At 44.0% G+C, this 27,976-nt stretch overlaps 1 protein-coding gene across 3 annotated transcripts in view; it reads left to right on the forward strand.

The window, feature by feature from the left end:
• The window catches only part of spns2 (SPNS lysolipid transporter 2, sphingosine-1-phosphate), a 61,100-nt gene extending 36,243 nt beyond the window's left edge, over window positions 1-24,857 (forward strand). For all 3 annotated transcript variants that reach the window (XM_061751214.1, XM_061751215.1, XM_061751213.1), the window contains 10 exons: window positions 981-1,132; window positions 2,793-2,859; window positions 5,772-5,914; window positions 6,921-7,076; window positions 7,169-7,358; window positions 11,262-11,327; window positions 12,007-12,105; window positions 15,613-15,776; window positions 19,180-19,226; window positions 22,437-24,857. In XM_061751214.1, the coding sequence (XP_061607198.1) occupies window positions 981-1,132; window positions 2,793-2,859; window positions 5,772-5,914; window positions 6,921-7,076; window positions 7,169-7,358; window positions 11,262-11,327; window positions 12,007-12,105; window positions 15,613-15,776; window positions 19,180-19,222 (1,080 nt within the window). In that variant the 3' untranslated portion in view covers window positions 19,223-19,226; window positions 22,437-24,857. The remainder of the gene's footprint in view (window positions 1-980; window positions 1,133-2,792; window positions 2,860-5,771; window positions 5,915-6,920; window positions 7,077-7,168; window positions 7,359-11,261; window positions 11,328-12,006; window positions 12,106-15,612; window positions 15,777-19,179; window positions 19,227-22,436) is intronic.
• The last annotated feature ends 3,119 nt before the right edge of the window (window positions 24,858-27,976 follow it).

Raw genomic sequence — 27,976 nt, forward strand, 5'->3', positions numbered from 1 at the left:
CACGTGCATATAAATGCGTGTGTGCGTATGCGCGGATAGTCTCGGGAGGGTGTCCGGAGACAAGATGGCAGTCATTTATTTGCCCGGCTTCGAAATGCAGTCAGGAAATGAAGTGGTCCTTCCCTGTAGTTGCGTTGAGGAAGCAGTCCTCAAGTCTCCTAAGTCTCCATCTCTTAAGCACAGTTTTGAGAAGAGGAACTGAAAATACATGATGTCATAAAAAATCAATTATAATCATTCTGATGTATGAGCTGTGTAATTATGTACTGTGCTTCAGTTGAACGCCACTGCAAAACAAAATGAAATCTTAAAAAGAAGCCATTTGTGCCATCCCCAGCGTGCGCTCTGGCCAGAACAAGGCAGAAAATAACAAAACAATAACGCAAATTACAGATGATGTATATGATGAACGGACACGACCACTTTTGAACCTGGGTGGGAGAAAACCTTCAAAAAAAAAGAAAAATGGCGAAAAGAATTAAATCCTCTTTTTTGCATTTTCACCCATGTTGCTCAGAATACTCTTTGAAATGTATTATGGTGCATTTTTTTAATTTTCTTTGCTTAATGCGACTAACAAACAAGTAATGGCTGTGTTAAAATGTTCCACTCTCACAATGTAATTCAATGTTTGTGACATTTGAGCACGAGCGGAAAACACATCTCTTTGTCACGTCGCAGACACAGGAGTACTGTATCTCGCCAAAGAGTGGGTTGCCACGGAAACAGCTGTCCACACAGGTGCCCGCCGTGCCAGTGTGACCACCCCTTAAGCCTTTTAATTAAACCCTTATCAGTTTATCCATGTCTGAAAAGACAGTATAGCCTGGCAATCAAATGTCTGAAAGCTAAAGATGATAAGATGATTAAATAGGCATCATACTGTACGCTCCTCCGTCAAAAGTCCTATCCTAATCTCTTCCAACTCTTTGCAGCGTGATGGAAAATGTGAACATTCAGTTCTCTCTCTGTCTCTGCAGTACTACTGGCTGTTCGTCCTCTCCCGGGGGCTGGTGGGCATTGGAGAGTCCAGCTACTCGTCCATCTCCCCCACCATCATAGGAGACTTGTTCACCAATAACAGGCGCACCATGATGCTCTCTTTCTTCTACTTGGCCATCCCTTTGGGAAGGTAAGCGACAGAAAGTCATAGCGCTTACGCTCTCGTGCTGATTGTAATCGAGCGTGATCGAATTGTCAACAAAGCCCATGGCACTCTTGTCTTCACGCAATCGTAATAAGGGTAAAGATGTGCAATAGTTCTGACACGTTCACAAATTCTGACAAATAACACCATTTATTTTGCTGTCTGCTATTATGGGAATGCAAAATGGCTGCTCACGGATCCCTCCGGTGGTCTATTGCAACAGCATGATGAGTGGCATTAACGGTGAAGACAGTGAGTGACAAAGACGGACCATTCGTAAAAGACAATAGGACGCATTTGTGTTAGTTTTCATGGAAAGTGCATAGTATGCAGTAGGAGAAAAATGGTATATCTTCACAAATGTAATTAGCTTTTTCAGACACAAACAATTATGACAGTTTGAATGATAACAATAGTTCAAATACTCAATGTCATTAAAATGTGTTGATTTTCAGTTGATCTTTACTGTTATTGATCCAATTGTATGGAAAATGCCCGAGACACAAAGAAGGTCAGGCTCATTCTTCCAGCTGCGTTTCACCTGGATACAGCTGCGCTAACATCGCCCACACAAGAACGCAGAACTTTAAAGATGTGGTCTAGGGGTGTGGGAATTGGAAGCATTTTGAGCTTCGCTTTATTCAATAAGGACCACAGGGACAAAGTAAACAAAGTTGAGGGATAAAAGATGAATGGATCGGTGAATGGAGCAGAGAAAAACTCCTTTGCGGTTTAACATTCTGCACGGCACGGTGTATACCAGCATGCAGCGCTCATGCGTGAAGAAGCAAGAAAATGAGAAATGGACGCTGTGAGATGACGTTAAAATAACGTAAATCAAAACAAGAGTTAAATCATTGCCTAATCCAATAATGGCAAAACAGGTTGTGGGAGCTTCATGATGTGATCGTTCATGATGTTTTTGGCTTGTAAATAAACAACTAAGGGAAGGAAAAACCAAAGTGATCCCTGAACAATGTGTTATGAGTTGCCAAAGTGTTTGGGTCCTGGTAAAGTGCCCGGCAACACGCACAATAGAAGGTGAAAGAGTTTGCCTCACTAAAGTGCAGTCAAACATCCCATCCAGTCTCGACTGAGATTGTTGTGACCGTTTCAAGGAAATGACCCAATTCGCAGGAAATTGATTTTTTTTAATTCCAGCTTTTTGAACTGGACCTTCTCATACTGGGCGCAGTTTATCGGACGCCAATGTGCAGATTTGTGTGTTTTTTTTTTGACATTTTTGTACATTCCAACATGAATTTGCAGGTTATTCTTTTCCATTAAAAGCTGTTGCTCGTTCACCCCAATTGGCTTACTGCAGCGACTTTTACGGACAAAGCACAACCTAAACCGGTTAAATACACAGCAGCCAAACACGCAACTGTTTTCACAAATAGACCAATTAGCCAATCAGCTCTGTTGCTGCTACTACTACTGTATGGTCATCTTCAGCTTATCAACATCAAGTGCGCAGACAGTCAACTGTGTAATCAGGCTGCAAACGGGATATGTTTAGTGGTAAATTGAAAGGATGGAAAACAAACAGCGAGCAAACTCGGTACTATGAGTCATATGATTTATATAGAAATGACATCCATGTGTCAATGCTGTGGAGCTAATCAGCAGTGTTGTTTTCTTGCAGCGGATTGGGTTACATCCTGGGCACCAGTGCCAAGGTAGCTGCAGGAGACTGGCACTGGGCACTGAGGGTAAGTGCATCAACAGCTACATTATACACACAGAAACACATCCACCCACACAAAGACGGATTTAGACCCCCTCCTGCAGGGCTGTGGTCGGGTTCAGAGGGGTCAGGAGCACGGGGGGACACGCAGGGCTGGACGTTGCAGGGAAGTGACAGTGCAAATACGGCTTCGGGCTAAACGAGTCACACAGAAGCTCAGCCGCCGGCGTCCTTCAGAAAACTTTGCAGAAATGACGTCGCTGAAAGCAGCATCGGTTACATCCATGTAATTTAAAAGGGCACGCATGTAGCAAGTTCACAAAGGGGGATCTTGACGATAGTATGTTGTTCAGGGGAAGGGGGGGGGGGGGGGGGGGGGGAGTCTTTCAAATCATTTTATTCATGTTCTTATACATAATGTTCATAGCATGCACAAAATGCTCATTTAACTCAGGTCAAGAATGAACAAAACTCATATGAGACACACTTGAAAATGAGTTGATCGGTCAGATTGAGGTTTTGGATAATCTTCATTTCTCACCTTACTTGAACATTTTAGACAATGACAGGGAACAGGGAAGGACCTGTTCTCTGAAGAGTCCTGAACGACATGCTTAAGATAGTTTGGTGTGAACTTGGACTTGAACGCATCAACCTCATCAAACCACCTTTCGGATGAAGGAGGACAGTAATAAAGTTAGAATTGAAGTAGATACTTGTCTGACAAAAACATGTAGGTCGTAAATATCGAAGAATCCAATGAAAAACTGAGCTCGTCGTCTTGTGCTGTGTGAGGATGTACTTTTTGTTGCCCACCGTTGATGACCTCAAAATGTTGACATATCGAAAGCACATTTTCCTACCGATACTTTGATCCGCATATTTTAGCCGTGTAGTGTATAGTGAACACCCCCCCCCCCCCCCCCCCCGGGTTTATCGCGGAAGATACATTCCAGAACCTAAAATTGTATATTTAAACACCCAAATCTTCACCCAAACCATATCATTTTGTCTGACAAAAAAGTCCAGTAGCTTAACGCTAACATAATATTCAAAGCACTGTAGAGGGGCTAACGGAAAATAGCATAGATGTTACGGTAATTATAAACCTTCAATAACGCATACAGGCAGACCATACAACAATGCTAAATGCTCTCAGCTCTTTGGGAGCAACAGCTGTTACTGGAGATCAGTTGAAGACCTTCTCCGGATCTCTCCCTGCAGACCTCAGTGCCGCCCGGTCGGTATGCAGCGGCACAACGTGCTTCGACACTGAAGGTGCGAAACCCGAGACTAAACATGGGCAATATAGTAGAGGGACAAACAATGAAAGATTGTATGACTATATTTTTGTGAATTTTGTGTAATGTGTTGAGATGTTTGGCTTCGGAAGGTCACTCACTGCAATTCCAGTGAATGCAAGACAAAACGCTGCAGACACGAGTTGCACAACAACCATAACGGAAGCAAACTCTTGAAATGCCTAAAGGAACTCCCCAATTGTGGCTGTCTTTGGAGGTCATCTTCTAAAAAGCCCGGACAATGTGAGACCCTGACTCCTCCTATGAAGCAACTGACATTTAAAAGCAGAAAATAAACATTCCTTCAGCGGGTCACAGAGGATTCCTTTGAATTCCTGGACATGACAGGTTGTTCTCTCGGTTCGAGGAAACAGGAAGTCAAATTCCTACAGGTCTCGGCGGAACATGAAGTAACATAACAATGAGCAGGGCAGTTTGTTCCACTGTGGCCACGGTGACATTCCAAGCGAACAATCCAAAAGCCAATTAGTCAGTGGTGCGGCATGTGGGAGGAAAACAAATATGAAGGCATGAAATGTGTTTTCACCAGCGGTATCCTGCTGTCAGTAAAAATGACTGGAGTGAGCTTCCGCTCGTGTTCGGCCGGCTGTGTTCCTGCTACCTTCCTTGTTTTGGCCAAAAGGTGTTGAGCAAAAAGGAGATCCATAGAAATGAGGCGCAGGGGGAGGCCAGTTGCTCATATGTGGGATTGATTGATACAGGAAGTGTCTAAATGGGCCCGGTGGGAGGCAGGGGTTCAAAGTTCTGGTTTTGCCATACCTTGCGGAATAAAAAGTCAATATATTATGTAGCAGCATGTTGAAAATAAAGTAGATTTCAAGCACATGATAAGATTCAGCTGTTGATCATATGACAGACATGACATGTTATAGAAAAAGGAAACGATCGATGTGTCATCTGCACACCTTCCGGACCACAGCTACGTGCAAAATCAACCGCATTTTCACACCGCACTGTTTGTGCCTATGAAGCTGTTTTAGAAGCTACTAATGTGATCAATGGAATTTGCTCTGGAAGGTGAAACACGCTCACAACCAAACACACTGTAAATATGCTTCCACATAAGAAAGATAACTGCAGACTATGCTGTATTATACATGGATCTCATTCAAATACGCATACGCAAGTACAGTACTGTGATGTAAATCAAATAGTCAGGTAAACAAACGTCATTTTAAGTGTACAGTAATATGAAAATACTCAGTAGATTTCTCAAAAAAATATATAAAAATGTATTAGAAATATGTGCAGATTTCCCTCTTGACAGCAATGTGATCTATTTCGAAATTGATATGCAAAAGGAAAACACAAATGCTGATGTAAGTATCGTAATTTCTTTGAATTATTATTATTGTTTGGGGGGGTTGGTACAAGTTCACCTGTAGCGCATAATGCATATAACTTGTGGGAAGAGCTCAAAAAGCCAACTCCCACACACGCGCACGAGAGAGGAGCGGGTGATAAAAGTTAAGATGTCAAGCGTCTCAGCAAACACAGCGGCCGTCCATTCGGCTTTCGTTCATTGTCCTGCAGCTGATGTGTACTCGTCCAAGCACTGTCCCGCCTTCAATATGATTCCAGTCTCATGCGAGGCCTTGTACAACTGTTGCATTAGGTGTCTCCGGTTTTGGGGATGACCGCAGCCACCCTGATCATGCTCTTTGTGCCTGAGCCAAAGCGAGGAAGCGCCGACCAGATGGGAGGACGCATCAAGACCCGCACGTCGTGGCTGTGTGACATGAAGGCGCTCGCTAAAAAGTAAGATGTCTGATTGAAGAACTATATCCATAGTTCCATCCAAATCATTCTCACCTTTTCCCCGCTCAGGAGGAAAAAATCAGGTCCGCTTGCACGATGGACCTGAAGAGACAAGAGAGATCAGATCTCTTGGATGTGTGGTTTTCGATGAAAATATCCATTCTCGCATGGCTAACCAACAGAAGCCATTAGTCATGGATGTGTCAACAGCAGACACAGTTGAGTCTTTGTCAATCACTTGCCGCCACTCTGTAACACTGCTCGACTGTGAGTGGAGGCAGCCTTGCGCGTGTTGACAGTGTGCACTTTTGTCATGATATGACCTTTGCCGGGCACATTTCTTAAAATAGCGTTTCAACGACATAAAAGTTCACGTCACGATGGGGGTTTATTGCGGAGTATATTGTAGGTGAGGTGCCATATTCTTGATCTGAGCAACAGTGTTGAGTGTTGGGCCACACAATCTTCTACATTCAGTACCTCTGGAAGCTGGTTTTTTATAGCGTGTTATTTTTGTCTCTGACATAAAACTGTCAAGTCAAGCTGCATTCCACTTTACTTACCACTTAGCGTTGGAGCTGCTTTCAAGGTTTGTTTGCATGACAACAATCTAGAACAAACAATTTTAATAAAAACAATCGAAAGGTTGTCATGTGTACCCCAGGCCATTAGTTGGCGATGCTAACTTTGTAATGAAGATTCACGCGACTTATCAAACTCCCAAAACAGTTGTTGTTCAGATCGTGTGTTAATGGAATCTTTGATTTGTCAAGAAAATGTGCGCAAAGTAGTGCTTAGCATGTCTGCCTCAAGAGGCAACAAGTTCTGTGTTTGAATCTTGGCTCGGGCCGTTCTCACCGTGCTCTCGTGGGTTTTCAACTCCCAGCACTACGGCTACGTCCCTTCCCGGTCTCTGCTCGTTTGGACTCGGCTCGACCTTCCCCGTGACGCTAAACTTGATATTTTGTGTTTTGTGTGTGTTTTTTTTTTTCTTCTTTACATCCAGTCGGAGTTACGTGTTCTCGTCCCTGGCGTCGGCTGCCGTGTCTTTTGCTACGGGTGCGTTTGGGATGTGGATTCCCATCTACCTTGCCAGAGCTCAGGTGGTCCAGAAGACCGCAGAACCGTGCGACACCAAAGAAATCTGCAGCAGCACAGAAAGGTGAAACAAAAATGCTCAAATGTTCAATTCAAACTTCATAACCGCAATCCTCCATGTGCAAAAAATAGTCATATTTTCTCCTTTTGCCTCAGTCTTGTCTTCGGGGCAATCACTTGTGTCACGGGCCTGTTGGGCGTGCTCATCGGGGCCGTCACCACGCGCATGTGCCGGAAGAAGACGGAGCGAGCGGATCCCCTCGTGTGCGCCGTCAGCATGCTGGGCTCGGCCATCTTCATCTGCCTTATTTTTGTCGTGGCAAAGAAGAGCATCACAGGAGCTTATGTAAGAGTCACGTGACGTGGAGGGGAAATGTGTGCTTGTATTTCCAGCCTCTAATAATTATCAGGTACCTGAAGAAAAGTGAAGTAAATATTAACATTTTAATTAGGGACTAGCCTTGTTTTAACCACTGGAGCAGAAGGCTCATCAGGGTGGGGCTAATGGAGCTGGCCTTTAAGTGGGCGAGATACCGACACTTCACTAAAGTTACGTCTAAAGGTCGAGGTACAGAATTTGTGCGTCTTAAGTTGGAAAGGGTGCATCGTAACATTCACTGCCATGAAGCAATGATCGGGCACAAAGGAACATGAAATGACTTTTATCAAGTTGGCTGCCAATAATGCTAGAATGTGGAAAAGATGGATGATATTTTGTGCAAAAGAACAATTAACGCAAGTCTTCCATAGCCTGATTCCTGAATATATGACCTTGGCTCACGTCAGCATTGCCTCAGTTTCCTGGCAGGTATGACAACAGTGTCAGGACTCGAGGAAAAACACCATATTGCTCCAGTTTAGAAAATACAATTTTACATCATTATAACTTGGACAAAAGAATGAAAATATGAATTGCTAACCATATTAAGGGCTGAACGTGATACACATAGAGTCCAATAGTACTTCCGGTATATATTTACAGATTTGGATTTATCTAGGCAACACTGTGAAAGTGGTTAGGGTGGCTGCCTCGCAGTCAAGAGATCTCTGTTGGAACATGTCTATGTGGAGTTTGCATGTTCCCCTGCATGGGTTTCCTCTCAGTGCTCGCTCCAGTTTCCTCCCAAATTCTTAAAACACACCAAATTGCGCATAGGTCGAATTATCTGTGTGAATGGTTGTTTTGTCTATTTGTGCCCTGTGATTGACTGACTGACGACCGGTTGAGGTCTCGCCCAGTCAGCCGGGATAGACTCCAGCTCACCCACGACCCTAATGAGGTAACGTGCTATAGACACTGGATGGATGGATGAATGGAGCATTTGCCTAATCAAGATTCAAACTAATTTGCGATTAAAGGGACAAATGGGCTCCAAAGTACATCAGTACAGATCTGTACATCTCAGTTGTTTTTAAAGTTGTGGCGGGAGTACCGAAGAAAGCCCGGGCAAGCACAGGGGGAACATACAAACTCCACACAGGAAAGACTGAAGCCCACATGAGATTCAATTCCCAAACCTGAGAACTGTGACAGAGACGTGCTAAACCACTATTTGACTGCGATGCTGTCCTTAGTAAACTGAGGTCGTCCAATTCAGAGAAAAGTGCCTGATTTACAAAGATCTCAAATAGAGAACGCTTAATTGCGTGTTCACTTACAGATGGCGCGTTCTGTTGGTACACGTGTTACGCGTTTTCACTCTCTCACAGATTCCGTGTGGTGGTGGCAACAGGCGAAAAAGGGGTGAACGCCATATTTAAAGGAGTCTTTTATGATTTAAGTAGCTCTGATGGTTTTTACCATGGACAATTTGGGAGAGCACCGCAAGCGCAAAGTTTGAATTGATGGAACTGGAAGTATGGGTAGAAGAGGAAAACAAACATATTACTGAAAATATATAAAATATATATTGATTGCTTTGATTATTTTGGGGGAGCTAGAAACTGCATAAAATCCACGTTTTGTTTGATTGAAACTGCATAAAATCCACGTTTTATTTGATTTTGTTTGATTTTACTGATCAAAGTCAATCCTTCCCATCTTACATAGCAGTGCATTGAAAACTTGGAACATTCTGCTCCAAAAAAAACTGCTCAGAGAGGCCAGCACCAATTGTCATAGTGCGCTGAAATGACCATAAGCACAGAAATGAAGAGTTAAAAGGAGTTTTATCATAGGTGACATGGCATGACTCCTTCTTGTGACTGGCTCCATGTCAGCCCTTAGATCACAGGTGTCAAACTCAAGGCCCCGGCCAGATCATATTATGAGGCCTGCGAAAGCAAATCATGTGCTTGAACTGGCATGATTATTCTGAAAATAATTGTCATATGGAATTATTTCCAACCATGATTTTGTTACCTTGGTAACTTATACAATAGTTACAAAGTATTACCCTTGAATTTCGATTTCCAAACTATTCATCTATCAATTTTTTCTCTCTGTAATAATATAAGGAGGTGAGTCGATATTTATTATTTTCAAAATCTTAAGCCCTCTGAGAGAATCCCTCACTGCAATGTGGCCCACGACACAAATGAGTTTGACACCCCTGCCTTAGATCATTCAGATTGGATAATTTTGTTTGTTTGTTTGTTTGTGGGTTAGCTGGAAAGGTCTTCCCCGCAGCCTCTTTTGTCGCGCGTTATTCAGAAATGATATTTAAAGGTCCCATATTTTGGCTACCTAGATGGCCATTGAGTGACTGACTGCGTAACATGGACTTGTTTTATAAAAATGTCAATTTTATTTTTAAAAAAAACAACAACCTTGGTTGTGGCATACAAGTGTCCAGAAAAGGCAGCTACTTCTGTTTGACCCAGTTTTGTATCCACTTTATTCATATTTGGCTAAGACCGCCCCCTTTCCTCTGATTGGCTGCCTCCATGTAGAAGACCTAGTTGTGAGAGCCCACGTGTTTGTTATGTTGACAGCGCTGGCTCGGGAGCGAAGAGGCAGGTGGAGATCTTCGGTAGCGACGTAGATAAGCTTGAGAAATTCGAATGACCTGATTTCAGGTCGAGAGGACGATTTTAATTCATATCTCATGTTTACTGAGGCGCCGTAGAGCCTCCCAAATCCGGGAAAAAGTTGTTTTGGGGAAATATGGGACATTTTAAGGATGCAAAATAAGCCATCACCATTGCAATTTACTCCTCCCAGAATGCGCAGAATGCAAATTTGATCATTTTGCAATCCTGAGTGCGACCAGTTAGTACATTGGCTCCCGCATCCATTTGTGTACCAAATTAAGTTTGTACACGCATACCTTTTGTAAATCAGGGTCCAAGTGGTTTGGCTGAACCTCTGATGAGTAGTTCTAGACTAAGTTTGTGGAGTGTTTTTTTTAAAAACTGAAAATGTGCAAAGTAAAACTCCATGCAGGTGAGTCCTCTCATTCCGTGTTCGCAGACCTCTCACTTGTTCAAATCTCATCTGACAGTGCAGCCCCACTTGTAACTGATCACCTCAGGTTTCGCGGCACGGCGCTGACAGATGTTGTCACATTATGGCGTGTGACTCGGTGATTGACCCCTCGCAGTTGTCGTCTCATCTCAACAACAACAAAACTAATCGGATAAAAGGCCTTTCTTCCTCGCTCTTGAGCGGCGACTTGTCGGTCACAGCGTTTGGGCTCGCGACTTTCACAACGGCCTTGCCGCCATCTCCGGCGTCAGGCCACCAGAGGTGCGGTGCGGCGCACGAGAAGAGGGGTATTTCCTCGGCAGGAAACACACATCAACAGGCCCTGTTTAAATGTGCCACACAAAAAGCAGCCCATAAAGGTCTGTTGCAAACAAATCCCATTGGGTTTGTTTTTAAGAAAATCGTCAAATAGAAATAGCAGCTGCTACCACACCTTTCATGTACTGTACATACAACCACAACAAGCTATTCAAAGTTTACTCCTCCACCCAAAAGAACAAAGTAGGGCTAGCATCTTGAAGCTGGTGCCAAACTATGGATATATATAAATGTGAGGCATATAATCTTTATCATCCATGCACTGTTTCGGCTCGTCTCATCAGATGAAGATCTGCGGCGCTCGCGTACAATTGAGCCAAATCCTAATAACATGTTTTTCAGCCACAGCAACCAAAGCAGTTGTATTCAGCAGTACATGCCCACACACAGTCGAAATGATGTACAAGTCCACTTGTGGCTTTGTGTCTCGTAACCACACAGTGGAAACTGGTCGCTCCTAATCGTCGCTGCTATATAATGCGAAATGTTGTCGTCTTTATTTAGGTCTGCATCTTCATAGGAGAGACGCTGCTCTTCCTGAACTGGGCCATAACAGCTGACATTTTAATGGTAAGTACTGAAAACCCATACTTATCCTTGGCGTCTCTGGGAATTCTGTTATTTTACCAATTTAATGACAAATACCCATGCTGTATTTTGGAGTTGTGAAGGCTGATGAGACGTCCGCACGAACGCGGGTTTTCTTTTTCAAATGTATTTTTCTCTGCGCCTTGGCCTTTCATCCTCTCTCAAACTCTCCTCCCGCCCCCGGCGCCTGCCTTCGGATTTTCCCAAATTGTTTATAGACACTTAGCCTGTCGACGAGAAATGGTTGTTTCTTTTGGTTTTTCTCTTTTTGATGACATTACAGTGTGCGCCTTTTTTGTATTTTTTTTTTTAACAAGAGGAACAAAATCAATTCTGCAACTCTTATATTTGTTCAGATTTCAAAGAAAGAAACCCAGGAAATAAAAGAAAATCAAACTGTTTCACGGTCAAACTGATTTGCTTAAATGGCCCTTGTCAACAAATATACCTTGGGCGTGGAGCTTGGGCGTGGACAGACATTTTCTATTTAAAAATACTTGTGTAAGTGAGTCAAGATAGCAAGTGAGTGACACTTACGTGTGTATGGGTGTGCCAAGTCATCAGTTTATTATTGACTGATAACAGAGATTGGTGTTAATGTGTTATCTCCTCATCACCTGACTTAATCCTAAAGTTTGCTCATTTTGACTCCTCTGTGCAGTTTGTGGTCATTCCCACACGGAGAGCAACAGCGGTGGCATTCCAGAGCTTCACCTCTCACCTACTGGGCGATGCAGGAAGTCCATACCTAATTGGTCTGGTAAGACGCTCCCAAAGCGAAATAGTTGAGCTTCACCGCAGGTTGTGAACGTGAGCTGGAACGTGTAAAATGAGTCACATGAATTTTGCTCCTCTCAGCTCTGAGACGTCATTGTTCCATGGAGTTTTGATGCTCTAAGGAAATTTCATAAGTCCGGTGGAGCAGACCGTCACGCCCAGCAACACCCCACTTCGCTTACACGCACACACAACAGCGTCCAGGCGACACCAATGAAACTTGTGCTTTGTGCTCAGTGGTGTGTAACGGGACCCAACGACCTAATTTGGGCAACACGCATTTTTCTCATTCCAAATAAAAGGTGACCAAAACTAAAGTTGATACAAGTCCACCAAGGTACACAGGAAGAACAGCGAGCCGTTTGTATCGACAAAACAGAAAAACATATGAGTCACCACAAACTCTGCAGTGACATCAAGGATATCAAAGTCCACTTTGTTATCACAGGACTAACTTCCTGACGGGTGTACGTTGCATATTGTGAATTAATTGTATGTAACGCTCGCAGGGGGCTCGGTCAGGAAGTCTTTGATTAGAGAATCAGACTTGATTCTCAGCCGCAGCTGTCGAGCCATTCTGCAATTGTCCCTTCTTTTTCTTTTCTTTCAAATCAAAATAGATGTTCATATTCAATAACCAAAACCTATAGAAAGCATGTTTTGGGACTGGGGGGACAACATCCGAACGACACCAGAGCCAGGATTCAAACTCAGAATTTTCTTGATGGTCATCGGCAGCTCTCACCACTTTTCCAATGTATCACTTGAATGCGACGACCCTAAATGTTAGGGTCATTCTAACCCTTTACTGCATACTCAAAATATGAAATCTCTAGAAGATATATATTTTAAAATACTTAACATATACATTTTCTGATTACATATTCAATTGTACTTATCACAACATGTAATTATATTCCATCAAACATTTTTTATTCATTATAAGGCGTATTTTTCTTCACTGGAGTTTATAAAGTCGGGGGTTGTGGTCCAAGTGGGCCAATCTGAAAATGAATTTTGAATTGAATTAAAGTGACATCCCATTCTTAATCCATAGGGTTTAACGTGACATCTGTCCACCCTCTGCAGTTATAACAGCTTCAACTCTTCTGGAAAGGCTTTCCACGAGGTTTAGGGGCGTGTTTAAGGGAATTTATGACCATTGAGGTTACAAGAAGGCCTGGCTCTCAGTCGCCGCTCTAATTCATCCAAAAGTGTTCTATAGGGTTGAAGTCAGGATTGTGCAGGCCAGTCAACTTTATCCACATCAAACTCTCCCCCCCATGCCTTTAGGAACCTTGATTTATGCACTGATGCACAGTCCCGTTGGAACAGGAAGGGGCCAAAAAAGTTGGAAATGTCCAAAATATTAGCCCTTGAGCTTCAGTTAAAGGCAAGCATACCAAGAGATTTTGGACAGTTTGTGAATTACCCCTTCCTGTTCCAACAATTCTGCGCACCAGTGCACAAAACAAGGTCCACAAAGACATGGATGAGAGAATTTGGTATGGAGGAACTTCACTGGCGTGCCCCGCGCAAAAATTCCCATCAACTCAATTCTAAACCTTGTTGAAAGCCTTCCCACAAGAGTTGAAGCTGTTAGAGCTGCAAATGGTAAACCGACAAACCATGTGGATGTCGAACAGGATAGGCTATCACTTCAAATCATAGGCGAGTCAAGGCAGGTGAGCAAATACTTTTGGCAATATATAGTGTATGATTTATTGCGCAACAAAGGGTCGAAATAGTGAATGGTTTAAAGTCTCATATCCTAAATGCAAGTCTAAAAAGGAGTCAAAAGAGTACATTGGATGGCTGGATGGAACTAACATAATAATACTTGTAATTATTTCATGATAATAGTCCATTGATGATTTTAATATAACACCCTCCTGTGCGGAGATTAGTATGTTCTGCATGTGAGGTTCATTAAAAATTCGAAATTGTCCATAGATGTGAATGGATGGATGATTTGAATTTCCTCATGAGAGAAATAAAGTATCTATGACTGAGGAAAAGAAAACGTTATTTTCTGCCACATTGTGAGTGGTTCATTTTTAACTTACACTGACAACTTCGGTTACCAAATACAATTTCCCTGACCCCTTGTAGTTTGTGATTTCATTTTTTATCAGCCTAACTGGGTGTGTAGATGATTAATGAGTATAAAACTGGATATATATCAGCATTCTTAACTAAATCCCCCAATGTTTTCCATCTGCCAGCAGCAGTGAAAGTCCCAGGGTTTCACACCGCTGACCGACAAGAGCCAATATGCTCCAAGTGCGTCATTGCCCAGCGCCTCTCAGTTCCTAAACTGAGGTTTAGCATGCAAGTGCAATGGAGTCATCATGACGTTCACTGAGGACAGGCAGATAGAGTTTACAGTCACCCTTGCAGCCTGTCACTGATCCCGTGGTTGAGTAACACGGGAGAAAGCTGCGACTCAGCTGTTTTGGGGATTTTAACATGTGCAGACGATGTTCTCAACAGACGTGGTATTTCTTGTACACCGTAATATCCTTTAATGGGTCGGACGCCTTCATAAAATTCTGCCAATACACCAATGTGTGCATGTACGCAGTTGTCCCATCAGAATCCCAAGAGACGCGCATAATAGACTCTTAGGAGTGAGACGCGGCCGTCGGCGGAGTGGGTGGGAGGCGCCGGGAACGATCTCAGCAGTCACCTACGACAAAAGTATCATAATTAGACAAGCAGCTGTTTTGTGTATTTTTAGCAAAGCTGAATTGGCTAAGGGCAGTCGTCATTTAACAAAATCTGCACGAGACGCACAAGGAACACTCCACACGCATCACATGAGCACACATCCTCCTGGCAGGACTTCCACCAGTTCCCTCCTGAGAGGATCCCATTTTGCTGAGGTGAACATTTCATCGAGGTGCTTTAGCCACGGTAACCTTTGACCCCTCAGACTCTCGCCCGCAGACAAGAAGCTCTTGTCCTTGTTTTGCATGCCTCTGAATAATTACGAGTCTATTTAAAGCCACGAGCCTCGCCATCACATTTGTCACTGCGTTGAGACCCGAAGCGAGGTACACTCAGGCCTGTTCGCCTCCTGGTGTTATTCTTTGGTACAATGTATTCCCATGGCATTGCCCTGTTTGGACACACATAATCTAGCACTCATGGGGGTGGACAAGACCACTAATTTCCCCCAGAATTCTACTTTTTCATCTTACGGGGACATTTTGGACAATTCTATACTCTGTGGGAAAGGCCATTTTCTGTTCCAGACTCTCCCCAGAAGTAAATAAGCGTGATGTGACCCAACTGTCCATTGTAGCGTCTGCGCTGTCAGCTGTGTAATTGTGCCTTCCATCATGCTGAATGTTGATTGGATGTATTCCCAGGAGGAACCATGCAGGTCCTGTCGTATGACCCAAGAGAACGCCATTGTGCACACAGAATGTTAAAGGTGCTCCCATGCAAGTCGCTGACATGAAACGTCCTTTTTCCTCCGGTGCAGATCTCTGACAGCCTTCGTGAGAGCTACGCGACGTCGGCGCTGTGGCGCTTCCTCAGTCTGGGCTACGCCCTCATGCTCTGTCCCTTCATCATCGTCCTGGGCGGCATGTTCTTCCTGGCCACCGCACTCTTCTTTCTGGATGACCGAGAGAAGGCTCAGAATCAGTAAGTGGCTCTTGGCAATGTCGGAATACATTTGAGTACCTTCATTCTTTATGGGTTGAATCCTGCTTTGAATATTTTATACGCGCATTTGATGGCATCATCTCAACCATCAAGCTGAATGGCAAGCTTTTGGTACATTGTATTTAGTAGTAGAATAACACACACACACACACACACACCTCCGGCCCGCTTGACCAATACAGTTTAGATAAGAAATATTCCTTGTAATGTGTATTCTAAAAATGGCCATGCCTGAAGAACAGAAGAAATCGGGGACCAAAAATGACCACAGAATTCAGTCAAGTGCAAGATTTAAGTGGTGCCGGTGCTTTTCTAGCCGTCTATGACTTGATTTTTTGTATCTATTTTCTCTACCGCTTGCCACCCGTTATTCTGAGCGCTCTTTTTCTAACACCCCGTTGTGAACACAATAGCTGCTCACGGCCTTAAAAGGCTTAAAGCAATGGGGTGAGCTACGACTTTTTGTTTTCTTTCTTTCTGCTTATTTCTCACGTTGACATACTCCTCTGCTGCCCGCGCTTTCGGAAATGACTTCCTTCCTGTTCCAAGATGGGAGACGTTTTTAGACAGGATGGCAGTCTTGATGCCTGCCGTCTTGTCTCCAGTCAGTCAGCCTCTTTGTCTTCTTCGCCGAACACGAGTTGTTCCCACGCTGAAACCCCTCATGGAGCGAAACGAGACATTTGCTATCGCTTAAGCAGAAAAAAATCTATTAGCAATTGTAAGAGCTTGAAAAGTAATGCCATTGGGAAATATTTGGAAAGGGTTTGTGGAAAGAGAGTTATGTACAGTACTTTGAGGCTACCATCCAAGCTGTTAATATGTCCTCTGTGAATTGTTAAATGTATAATTTGACTTGAGGCCTGAGAGTGGTGTAGGGTCATGGCAGCCATAAGTAAGCTATGATGTGGTTTCCGTGGTCCCTGCTTCTGGAAAAAGGCAACAAATGTGCAACAATGACCCCAACCCCATTTACAAAAAAACAAATCTGTGACTAAAAAGCACTATTCTGCAAAGTGTAGCAGTATATCTAGTAACTAAGTTGCTATATATGCAACAAAATACCTCAAAGTGAAAACAATGCATGTTTTATTAAATATTAAACACAAATGTTTAATTTGACTTAGGATAAGGAAAGGCAGAAATTACAAAGAGTGAATTACTGTGTGGGTTTCATCTGAGTAATTAATTAATTTACTTGAAGTTATATATACTCCATCCATCCATCCATTTTCTAGCGTTTATCCGAGGTCGGGTCGCAGGGGCAGTCGCTTTAGCTGGGACGCCCAGACTTCCCACTCCCCAGCCACTTCATCCAGCTCTTCCGGCGTGTCCCGGGTCGTCCCCGGGGTCTCCTCCCGGTGGGACGTGCCCGGAACACCTCACCGGGGAGGCGTCCGGGAGGCATCCCGAATCAGATGCCCCAGCCACCTCATCTGGCTCCTCTCGCAGCGGCTCGACTCTGAGATCCTCCCGGATGACCGAGCTTCTCACCCGTTCTCTAAGGGAGAGCCCGGACACCCTGCGGAGGAAACTCATTTCGGCCGCTTGTATCCGGGATCTCGTTCTTTCGGTCACGACCCACAGCTCGTGACCATAGGTAAGGGTAGAAACGTAGATCGACCGGTAAATCGAGAGCTTCGCCTTTCGGCTTCGCTCCTCCTTTACCACAACAGACCGATACAAAGTCCGCATCACTGCAGACGCCGCACCGATCCGCCTGTCGATCTCCCGTTCCATTCTTCCCTCAATCGTGAACAAGACCCCAAGATACTTGAACTCCTCCACTTGGGGCAGGATCTCATCCCTGACCTGGGGAGGGCACGCCACCCTTTTTCCACTAAGGACCACAATCTCAGATTTGAAGGTGCTGATTCTCATCCGAGCCGCTTCACACTCTGCTGCGAACCGCTCCAGTGAGAGTTGGAGATCACGGCCTGATGAAGCCAACAGACCCACATCATCTGCAAAAAGCAGAGATGCAATACTGAGGTCACCAAACCGGTCCCCCTATCAGGTACCAGAGCCCAAGCTGTGTGTGGAGGCGAGTCCGACTATAACTAGTCGAAACTTCTCGACCTCTCACACCAGCTCGGGCTCCTTCCTGCCAGAGTGGTGGCATTCCACATCCCTAGAGCCAGCTTCTGTAGCCGGAGATCGGATCGGCAAAAATGGATGGACGTACAGTATGCCAAACCCACAGACAAGTTATTTTTAAACTCGCTCAAGGTATATATTGTATGCTCAGTAAACATACCTCAAGTCTAATATGTCGTAATTCCCTTCACAACTTTTTAGATCTGAATGAAGAAAAACTTCAAGAGCAGCAGTTCTTATGTAACGTTGTCGCCTCAGGAACCAAGAACAGTTGACAACGTGTACGACTTTGTACGACGGGGGTTATTCCATGGCTGATATTTCTAGATTACATAAATTCCTACTGACTTTACAGAGCACCGTTTTCCCCTTCTTTGACTATGTCGTCAGATACTTACCTATTTATAAAGCATCGGAGCCGAACTTGTGTACTCTCTGGATGGAGCGTGTCTATTTCCAGCTTGAAGGAGCACTTATTTATTTCTGGGCTGCTGTCTTTTTTTGGCTACACTGTTACCATGAATAGCTCAGGCTCGTCGCGCGCCCCCCCCAAATACACGCATTCGCCCGATCTCCATTTACACTTCCTGATGTGTGAGCAGATCAGTCTCAGTCTTCGTCTGCCACGCCAGTGCTGACATCCATTTAGGGGTGCAGGGGATCTTGCAGCAGTATTCGGACCGAAAGCAGCAGCGTGTCCTTGATCTCAGATTATATCTTAATTTGATGGTAATGTAGTTTGTAACAAGGAGAGTTGCATCGTTGGGATTGCCATGGTGAACCAACGTCACCTAATTTTGTGGTCAACTGTGACGTTATTATGTAAAAAGGGCGGGGCTTGAGCAATGTTTACTATTCTACACGCGGGGGGGGTCCTATGTTATGTTCCTATGGTGGCAATTTACTGACCTAGGCTAATAAGGAAAGTCATAAATACAGCAAATATTTGGCATTTCGAACTGCAGTAGTCTATTGTGCATATGATGTGCGATTCACTTCTTGTGCTGGGTCTTCAATGGTGGCCTATAGATCGGTGGGCCTGCCCAGGGCACCGTGTTTGTGCTTACTTCAGCATCTCTCAGAGAGATGAGCTGAGATGAGAACTACAGTACAGTGGCCCAAAAGGGTCTAAAACACTCTGTAGACACGTGCAGGCACGGATGCTTGCAATGCTGGTTTGGTTTGCAAGGTTCAAACAAATAACACTTGGCAACCATCAATACCCCAAACTGTCCAAACTGTTATCTGGCATCCAAAGTCTCACATTTCTTCTTTCCCTCCTCAGGTTGAGCCAGCTCTCTCGGCCCTCCACTTCGGTCAAGGTGTGATGAGGTAATTTTGTTTTTAAAATGTCAACACCAAAGTGAGTCACTGATGATAATCTGGTTGACTTGGCATGCAGGCAGCTTGGGTTCACTCGCCACTCAGGGACGGTGTGAGTGTGTGAGTATCAATGCCTGTCTGCCTCTATGTGGCCTGTGTTTGACTGGCGGTCAGTCCAGGGTGTTCTCGGCTCAGATCTGCTCCAGCTCACCGGGACCCTGCAAAAGAAAAAGCAGCATAGGAAATGGATGGATGAACACCAAAGCGCATCTGTGATTAAGCAGCATAGCAACTCACATCATTCAGCCCTCGATGTGAGGTTATCCAGACTTAAAACACACACTTCTGATTGCTTACAGTAGCTATGTGCTCAAAGACACATTCTCGGTGTGGTTATTTGACCCACTACCTGGCATCTTATCAAGCGCCATGCTAGCATCCTTCCCCACTTCCTGGCCCCTTTTTTATCTGATGTATACACATGTAGCCCAAGCTCTCTAATTATTAACCAAGGGGGGGAAAAAAAGACAATAAAGGGCAGCGCGGCAGCCAAGTCTGTACGGTAGAACAATGAGGAGTAAATGTAGTCGCCGGTACAGAATAACAAGCCTGAAACTCTTGACTCATTTGGACTTGGATTTTGAAAGGTTATCATGTTCAGCCAAAAGATCCAAAATGTTATTATTTGTCCTCTTAACACCATGTGAAACACTGGAGGTACGCGGTGTAGGCAAATAGTCAAGCAGTTGTTCGTGTTAGTTTAGGTGACGACATCAGTTTTACACATTCGATAGCTGTTAAAACTAAAGCATCACTCACACAATCTGTGCTTAGTGACACTTGATAGCTAAAGGTTGTTAACTAGTGTCCACCAAGGCTGAACATTAAACCTTAAACCTGTCTTTCTGACTTGTTTGAGAGAAACACCGTGGCGTGCAAGGAAAATTTGCTGGATCTGGTTGGTCATCGCGTCGCTTGTCCCCAATGCGAGTGGACCGCAACAGCAAAAAGTACAAAGGCGAGGCCTAGTCAATGCGCCATCATGCTGAACAAATCAACCAACAAGAGGAGGGAGGCCCTTCATCTGATAAATGAGGATGAAGTGAAGCAGTAATCTCCTAATCTTTTCAACTGTGATTGACTATCCCAGACTAATACTAAGATACGCGGAGATCCGATTAATAATGTTGGCGGGGGGGGACTCAGCCTGGCTGTCAAGCGGGTCAGCGTGAGATGTGACAGCAGAACTTCACACTTCCATTTCTTCAGGAACCACACCGCTCGTGGAGGGAATCGCATCTTGAGGTCCAACTCTCATTCGGTCGCCGTTGTCCAAATTGCTCAAAGTGTTTGTACAGCTGCAGGTTTTCACAAATTCATTGAGTAGAAGCTGTTGGCCGCAGAGTGGAAGACGCCACGCCGCACGTCACACAACTCTGCAAGCCATGAAATATTTGACCTCTTTACCAGACACTTCCACTCACGCCCAAGTGTGAAGCCGGGAACTGCTTTAATCAGGAGCTGCATCCTGTCAGCACCAAACCACTCAATCAACTTGATTGGACTTTATTCCCTCGCCACCTTCCGTGAGCCCAGGAACAGTAAAGCTGCGAGGGGGGCAGGGGGCAGGCCAAGCTTGCATACAATGAAAGAATCATTAGCGTTATTTATAGCCACAGTGGCATTTTAACTATTTGATGACATCCCCCACACACACACAATTTTAAAACAGTTCCTACAGTAGTTGTCTCATCTGTGACATGCGCTCATCAAAATACCCCAAGGATCAAGAATCACATCCTATTTCTTGTCTTGCTGGAATTCTCATTCAAGTGAGCAACTAGACGCCATGCTCCATATACTGCTGGGCGAATGGCAAGTGTGGATTTTGTTACCGTGGCAATCAGGGCAGGGCTAGGGGTTGACAAGGCAAGGGGTTTCTACTTGTGGAAGTGTGTGTGTGTGTGGGTTGGGGGGGAGTAGGAGCCTATAAAGAAATTGGAAGCATTTTCAACTGTGGAGGCAGCACTTCCATCACCAAGCAGCTGAATTGCACGTCAAATAGCCGTCGTGTAGTGTGGTACGAGAACTGCTATTGGCACCATGAAAGGATCACTGAATTTAATGTTCAAACTGCACATAATGTTAGTCTTAAACTTTAAAAAAAAAAAATAATCCAGAATAGTACATTTGTAAGTAGTTCAGTTGTATTTAACTTTTAAGTACAATACATTTGCATTGAATCTTTTAAACCTCAGCGTTTGTTGACAAAAATGTATTGGAAGTACAATTTGACTTATGTGCAATACATTTGAATTGAATCATCATTTAGTCGTTTTTATTGTATTTAAGCATAGCGTTAATGTTCAGACTGTGCTGCGAAATGGGCAGATGGCAAGAGATTGACACGGTTGTTTGATTTTATTTCGCACACAATTAGAGGTACAATGAAGAAAGTACTGTGTAAACCTCTTTCGACCATTTCTTATTTCTTTCATATACTAGGACACATGCCGGTAACAGGATTACACACAAAATAATCCGGTGTTTTTTGACAAATCACAATTTCCACAACTAACACAGATCCAGCAATTTGGAGAAACAAAGCTCTCCACAAGATTACCAATTTACGGGTTTTCTACTTCCCCCCCCGAATGTAATAGTTAAGTTTGTTGTCATTTATGATGTTGTTCACCGCACTCACCTCACCGAACCATACCAAATAATCCTGAATGGACCTTGCTGTCATGGTAGAGTCACTAACCCAACCTGTAGTCCATTAATAAATTCCCAATTCTCGGGCCAGTATTTTATGTGCCAGAATGGAGCCCTGCCAAGCTCCCGCTCACTAATCCCATTGTAGCAGCAGTTGTACTTTGTGTACGGGCGCACGCGGGCGTCCAATGACAGCCCCATGTTCCTATCTCAACTTTACCCACGCTTTACTTGTGTTTGCGTATTCAGCAGAGGGAAGAGATTTTCAAGAATGGGAATTTGACGCCAGTGATGTTGTATTATTGTCGCTTGTTGGGCGGGCCGGCGGGGGGCATCGAAACGTGTTGGTATGGATGCAGGCTAAATATTTAGGTCACGGGCCGGTGCTACTGGCATCAGGAAGGTCCGAACAGATGGCCTAAGAGCTTTGGACCTCAACATGAATTACATTCCCACGGTGAGGTCCGCACTAAGCACACAATCCGCCTCCTCTCGTCCTTTCAGGTGACAACCGAGTGAAGAAGCAACAAAGAGGAGCTCAAATTCCGGGGCAGCTGTTTTCCAAACCACACCCGTGCGCCTCCCCGCTGCCGCTCCTCTAAACGCATCCGCGGAAATGCTTCTTAACTGGACTCGAGGGAGCGTCTTGCCCCTCCTCGGAGTCGCCTCTTGAAATCGCGAGCTGGTGAGAAGGTGCCCGGCGGCGTGCCGAAGCCTGCCAACCTGACAGCTGGTGTCTGTGAGGATCCACTGAACTTTCACTCGAGAGGGAGGAGGTGACCTGATGCCATACTACTGAATGCTGACCATGAACCTGCCCTGTCTGTCTGTCTGCCTGCCTGCTTGTCCGTCAGTTGGCTGTCAATCTGCACCAAGTGCCATTGTGTCATTACATTCCTTCAGACTTTGCACTGACCACCCTCATGACATCACCGCCGACGATGTTTACATGCACCGTTCAGCCTTTCATACGGAAAGATAACACTTATTATGCCCCCGCCCTGCGGCCCAGCTAAAGCCTGGAAACAGACCAAAAACTGCAAACGTAATGCAGGGCAACTTAAGTAAAACCTGCAAGTGCTCATCTCGAGATAAAGCAAAGTTGTTACCTGCCACCATGGCGTTACAAGCAAGGCTGCGCCGTGCGTGCAAACATAGTCTGCGCCCGAGAGCCAAAACGTGTGATTGTGCGTGGGTCAGTGAATCAGCCTTAAAGCGCTCCTGTCCGCACAGCAAGCCAGCTGTTCCCGACGAGCCTCGTATGCAAATCCTTTTTGAGCTTTGAGCACTTAAATCAGTGTGTGCCAGAGAACGTGACCGGGACGGGAGAAAGTTCACAAAATGATGTGTTGCAATGATTTTGTCGATGTGAGGTCTGTGTTCAAAGGAGGTTACTGCCTGGGATTGATACAATCTGGGTGCTTTAAAACAAAACAAAAAAGGACACTGGATTATATATTTTATAATTTATTGTATGTATATATGTTCCCCCCCCCCCCCCCCCAAAATGAATGGAATTTATTATTGTGACTTGGGGATGTATAAAGGGGTGTTTTGATGTACATGGGAAGCAATACTTGTGTTTTGTGGAAGCTTTTTAGCCACACTGCCTTATCAGTGAGCTGGCTTTCTCACTCTCTGATGCTTGGTTTAGAATTTCTGGACAAAAGACCTTTTTTAGAGAGAGCAGTCCAGCCCACACCGGATAGAATAACATCTACCCCTCTGTCTATATTTTAGCTATCATGCCTTGACTAGAAAAGAACCTTTGACGTGAGCTGCAGGCGCAGCCATTAGTTTATTGCTTAAGGAAATCTAAATCCCAGACAGGAAAAGGAAATGTTCCAACAGATAAGCGAGCATCGCTAACCCCCAACCCCCCATCCCCCGGAAAATTATTTAAAAACATGCAGCAGTTACACACCGCACTGAACGCATGAAGCTGCTGCTGTAGCCGGACTGCAAATTGTTCATGATAATGCAAAAATTTTGACAGTACCTGTTAGATGCAATTTGAAACAAGTTTGAAAACGGGTGCGTGCAAGCACTTTTCAGGCTTGCACGATCGGGAAGAGATGACCTTGGAGGAGGAAATAGAGAGACGTTGCGGGAGGCCTTGTCGCGCTGATGTGTGAGCGGGACGAACGGGACCCGTGTGTGGGCTGTGTCCTTGCTCTCGGATGATTAGCTTTAGCGTCGCTGAGTGCGGTGGTGTCCGACCGACGCGTTTGTACACGTGCAACAACTACAGCTAACTTCTTACCCTGGGTTCATTTTTTTTATCATTACCAAACGTGTAGCAATCGTAATATATTGTAAAGTGATGGCTTGGATGCAATGTATTTATGAATAATCTTGTAAAGGGAATTGTTAGGTTTGTATAAATTACACTTTGTCATTGTCATTGGGTTTTGAGACAACTGCTTGTTCTTCTTTTTGTATCTAAATAAAAACAATCACATTTTGTTTTTTTAAGAACAACATGTTGAACCATTTTGCACATTTAATGTTCAGGGATTTTATTTCAATCCATGTCGCCGCCTCTACCCTACTGGTCATTTCATGCGCACATCCAAGCGTTTGTCACCAAGTGGGTCATGAATTGATTTGCCAAATTTCGTTGATCTAGCACCAGTCCTTCAGTATCTGTTGTATCTAGGAAAGCTACGTTAATCATCATTCGAGCGATGTATCGAGAATGCACTATTTCTTGTCATACAAGAATCTGTATATAAAGAAACCTGTTCTATTTCTGGTGTTTGTGCAGAAAACGAGGTTATTTTTATTTTTAGGCAGGTTGACCCGAGAGAAGCGTGAACTGATATTATTGATATTATCTAGAAATGAACTGTGATGCTCCCGTCAGGGGTTGATTCAAAATGTACACATCTGTAATTCAAATAAACAAAGTATTTAATCACCTTACGTTTTGTCTGTGTGTGCGTGTGTACTGTATGCAGCATGTGGACAAATCACACATCTTCCATGCAGGGGAACAAAAACTTATTAAATAACAAAAGCTAGATGCTGAAATGAAATAACCAGTGCAACTACATGGAAACAGTTTCAATAGGGCTAAAATAAGATGACCAAGTAGGAAAATCAAGGGAAATAAGGAAGGCAGGAAAATCTTCAACATGAACATGGAACAGTCTGGCTATTTAAATGACACTCAACAAGGGAGGGAGGAAGGAAAGAAGGAATATATATATATATATATATATATATATATGGGTGTTTATTTGACTATGGGCCTTTTTGTGTCCTTGATGTAAAATCTAAAGAAAAAATTGAAATAGATTTTTGTAAGTGTTGTCTAAAATGTCATGTTAATATTAGTATATTGTAACATTTTTTGAGCAGTTTCATGGCGTTATTTTACAGTTTTCACCCTGTCCCTAGCACAAGGTTTGGATATATGAAGCTCCATCTTTCTATTAAAACATGCTAAAATGGTATAACCTTGACCGTAAATTCCTTAAAAAAATATTAGAATGAATGATTTCTCATCATATATACAAAACATTTCAACTTCTGTCTTTTCTTTTTACAAAAATATGTCTCTCCCTTGAAGTTGCTGTCATTAGCGCCACATTGAACCATTTTCCGACGAATCGGGTTTCGTCCAAATCGGATTCTCAAATTCCCTGCGTCATTTTGTCCTGTCACTCAAGAACATTGCTCGGGCGCAGAGAAGCCAGCCACACATTTGGAGAACTGGAAGAGTTAAGTTTTGTCCTCATTTGTACCCTTAAGTCACATCATATTTTTATTGCATGTCAGTACCAAACAACTTGCAGTGTTCATATGTTTATAAAGCTTTTTCCTGTAAAAACTTGACAATCATATAAAAATGTTGTACAGGACGAGCTAGCTAAAAGCAAAATTTAAGCTAACTCCACCAGCATAGCACAGTTAGCGAAAAACTTTGGAACGTCTTTACCATCACATGTCATCACATAGTCCAGTGTCGTGGTGACGATAGAAATGAGAATCAAAAGTGCCCCAAAACAAATAAACACCTATAACATATTTTTTCCATATAAAATGTCTCCTTCTCTCCGTATCTTTGTAGACTCACAAAGTCTTGATTTTAATTGCAGCGCCACACTGCTTGACTTCGTCGTGGAATGAACTGTTATATTGTTCAGGTGCAGTCAGGCAGGGCTCAGTGAGGCCCGCTTTGGAAAATCATCTCGAGTGTCCCGAGTGGGGTGCAGATGCACTGACACATCACAGGTACGCCACACAGGTGCAGTGTAAAAAAAAAAAAAAAAAAAAAAAGAGCTGCATTTACCTTTGCGGGACATGAGAACGTGCAACGTAACTGAAGGCACTCTTTGTGTTGCTGCTGTTCATTACAGAGGACAGAGTAAATTAACATGCACGCAAATCTCACTAACGGACGCGTCCATGACAGGGCTGCGCAAACACTGAGTATGCTGCATTAGTGACAAAAGAAGACAGGCGTTATGGTTTCCAAGTCTTTAATCAGGCAGCCCTGCGTTTGAAAAAAGGGGGGGGAGATGACATAGCAGCCACAGGAAGCTCCAAGTGGAGAATTGGTGGATGACCCACAGAAACCCACCACAGAAACCCACACCCTTTCCCAAAGTCAGGCGCTCGGATCGCAAATGCGGGCAGGAAACGCTGGGGCGTAGACAGGAAAAGGGGAGCCATTCTCGGGAGCGGTGGAATTTCCATTTACACATCACACGGGACAATTTAGTGAAACGCGCCGGGCAAAGTCAGGCAGTAACGTTCTTGCCCGGCAATGTGAAGCCTCTTGCTTGTTTTGCGTTCAAAGGCAGCAACCCTTTTAAAAACCGTCATTACCTTTCACACTCAAGAGCCTGTTGTTTGGACACTTGAAGAGCTCACGAAAACCCACGTCAGCTTTTCATTTGGGGTACTTTAAGACTTCAATGGGAGCTGTTAAATTCTGAATATTATCTGGGCTTCAAAGAGTTCTTAATCCTTGGAAATATGATATGCAAATCCTTAAAAACGGTTTCATAAGCAGCATAGGGGATAGTGGATGAATGAATGAGCAAATGTCAATATTTTTGTTTTATTTTAGGGTGGTGCACTGAGGCTAGTGGTTAGCATATTTGCCACACAGTTGATTTACTGGTTGTTGGGGGTTTTTTTTCTACCTAAGTCCATTAAAATAAACAACCTACAGGTTACAATATTCCTTTAAATATTAAAAAAAAAAAAAAAAAAACACCAAAAGCGATTATAAACATGTAATTTATTAATTTCTCTAATTGCAATCTGCACAATATCTTGCATCATGTTGCCAAAGATATCTTGCCAAAGATTTAGGAAGTGAAAAGTTTGGGCTTGAAAAAGTATTTGTTTACCAATTCTAGAAGTCAGCACATTTTGTTGTTGGATTGATTGACCACCAAGTGTTTGCAATTATCTTTGAGCTTCGGTAAAATCTCGTGTGTGAAGGGTCAGCGGCCTTGAGGAGCCAAGCGACCTTCGGATGTCAGAGTGTGCGTCGACGCAAGGCTCCGCATACGTTACGTTCCGGAGGAAACGGGCGACGTCTTCCTCCTCGTTGCTGTCAGCTCATGTGGAAGAAGAGATGTGCTTCACGGTGGCTTGAGCAATGTCGTCGAGGGCACAGAGGCAATAATAGGAGCATGGGAGATATATGGCACAGTGGGTTGATACCAAGCACAAAGTATAGAATACTTCCATTCGTGTCAGATCCAATGTGAGAAGTAATTTGACTGTGGAACGTTAACCATGTGTGTGTTAGGAAATCAGACTTCATATCTGAGTCCAAAGGAGAATGAAGTGTCATTTTAAATTACAGACGGGTTTAAAATAACACAAAATGCAAGTGTGAACTGGGTGCGAAGGAGTTCCCAGGCTCACTTAACCTTCTCGCTGCAACTTCACAGAAATGTAAGCACTAGTTAGAATCCCGCACTAACCGCACGACATCGGTTGGACATAATTCAATTTACAGCGGAGCTCCGAATTATTCGCACACTTGCCACAATCTCAGCTCGAGTGAATTCTGGCTG

This window comes from Phyllopteryx taeniolatus, chromosome 17 (assembly GCF_024500385.1).
Source record: "Phyllopteryx taeniolatus isolate TA_2022b chromosome 17, UOR_Ptae_1.2, whole genome shotgun sequence".
In the NCBI taxonomy this organism is placed as follows: domain Eukaryota; kingdom Metazoa; phylum Chordata; class Actinopteri; order Syngnathiformes; family Syngnathidae; genus Phyllopteryx; species Phyllopteryx taeniolatus.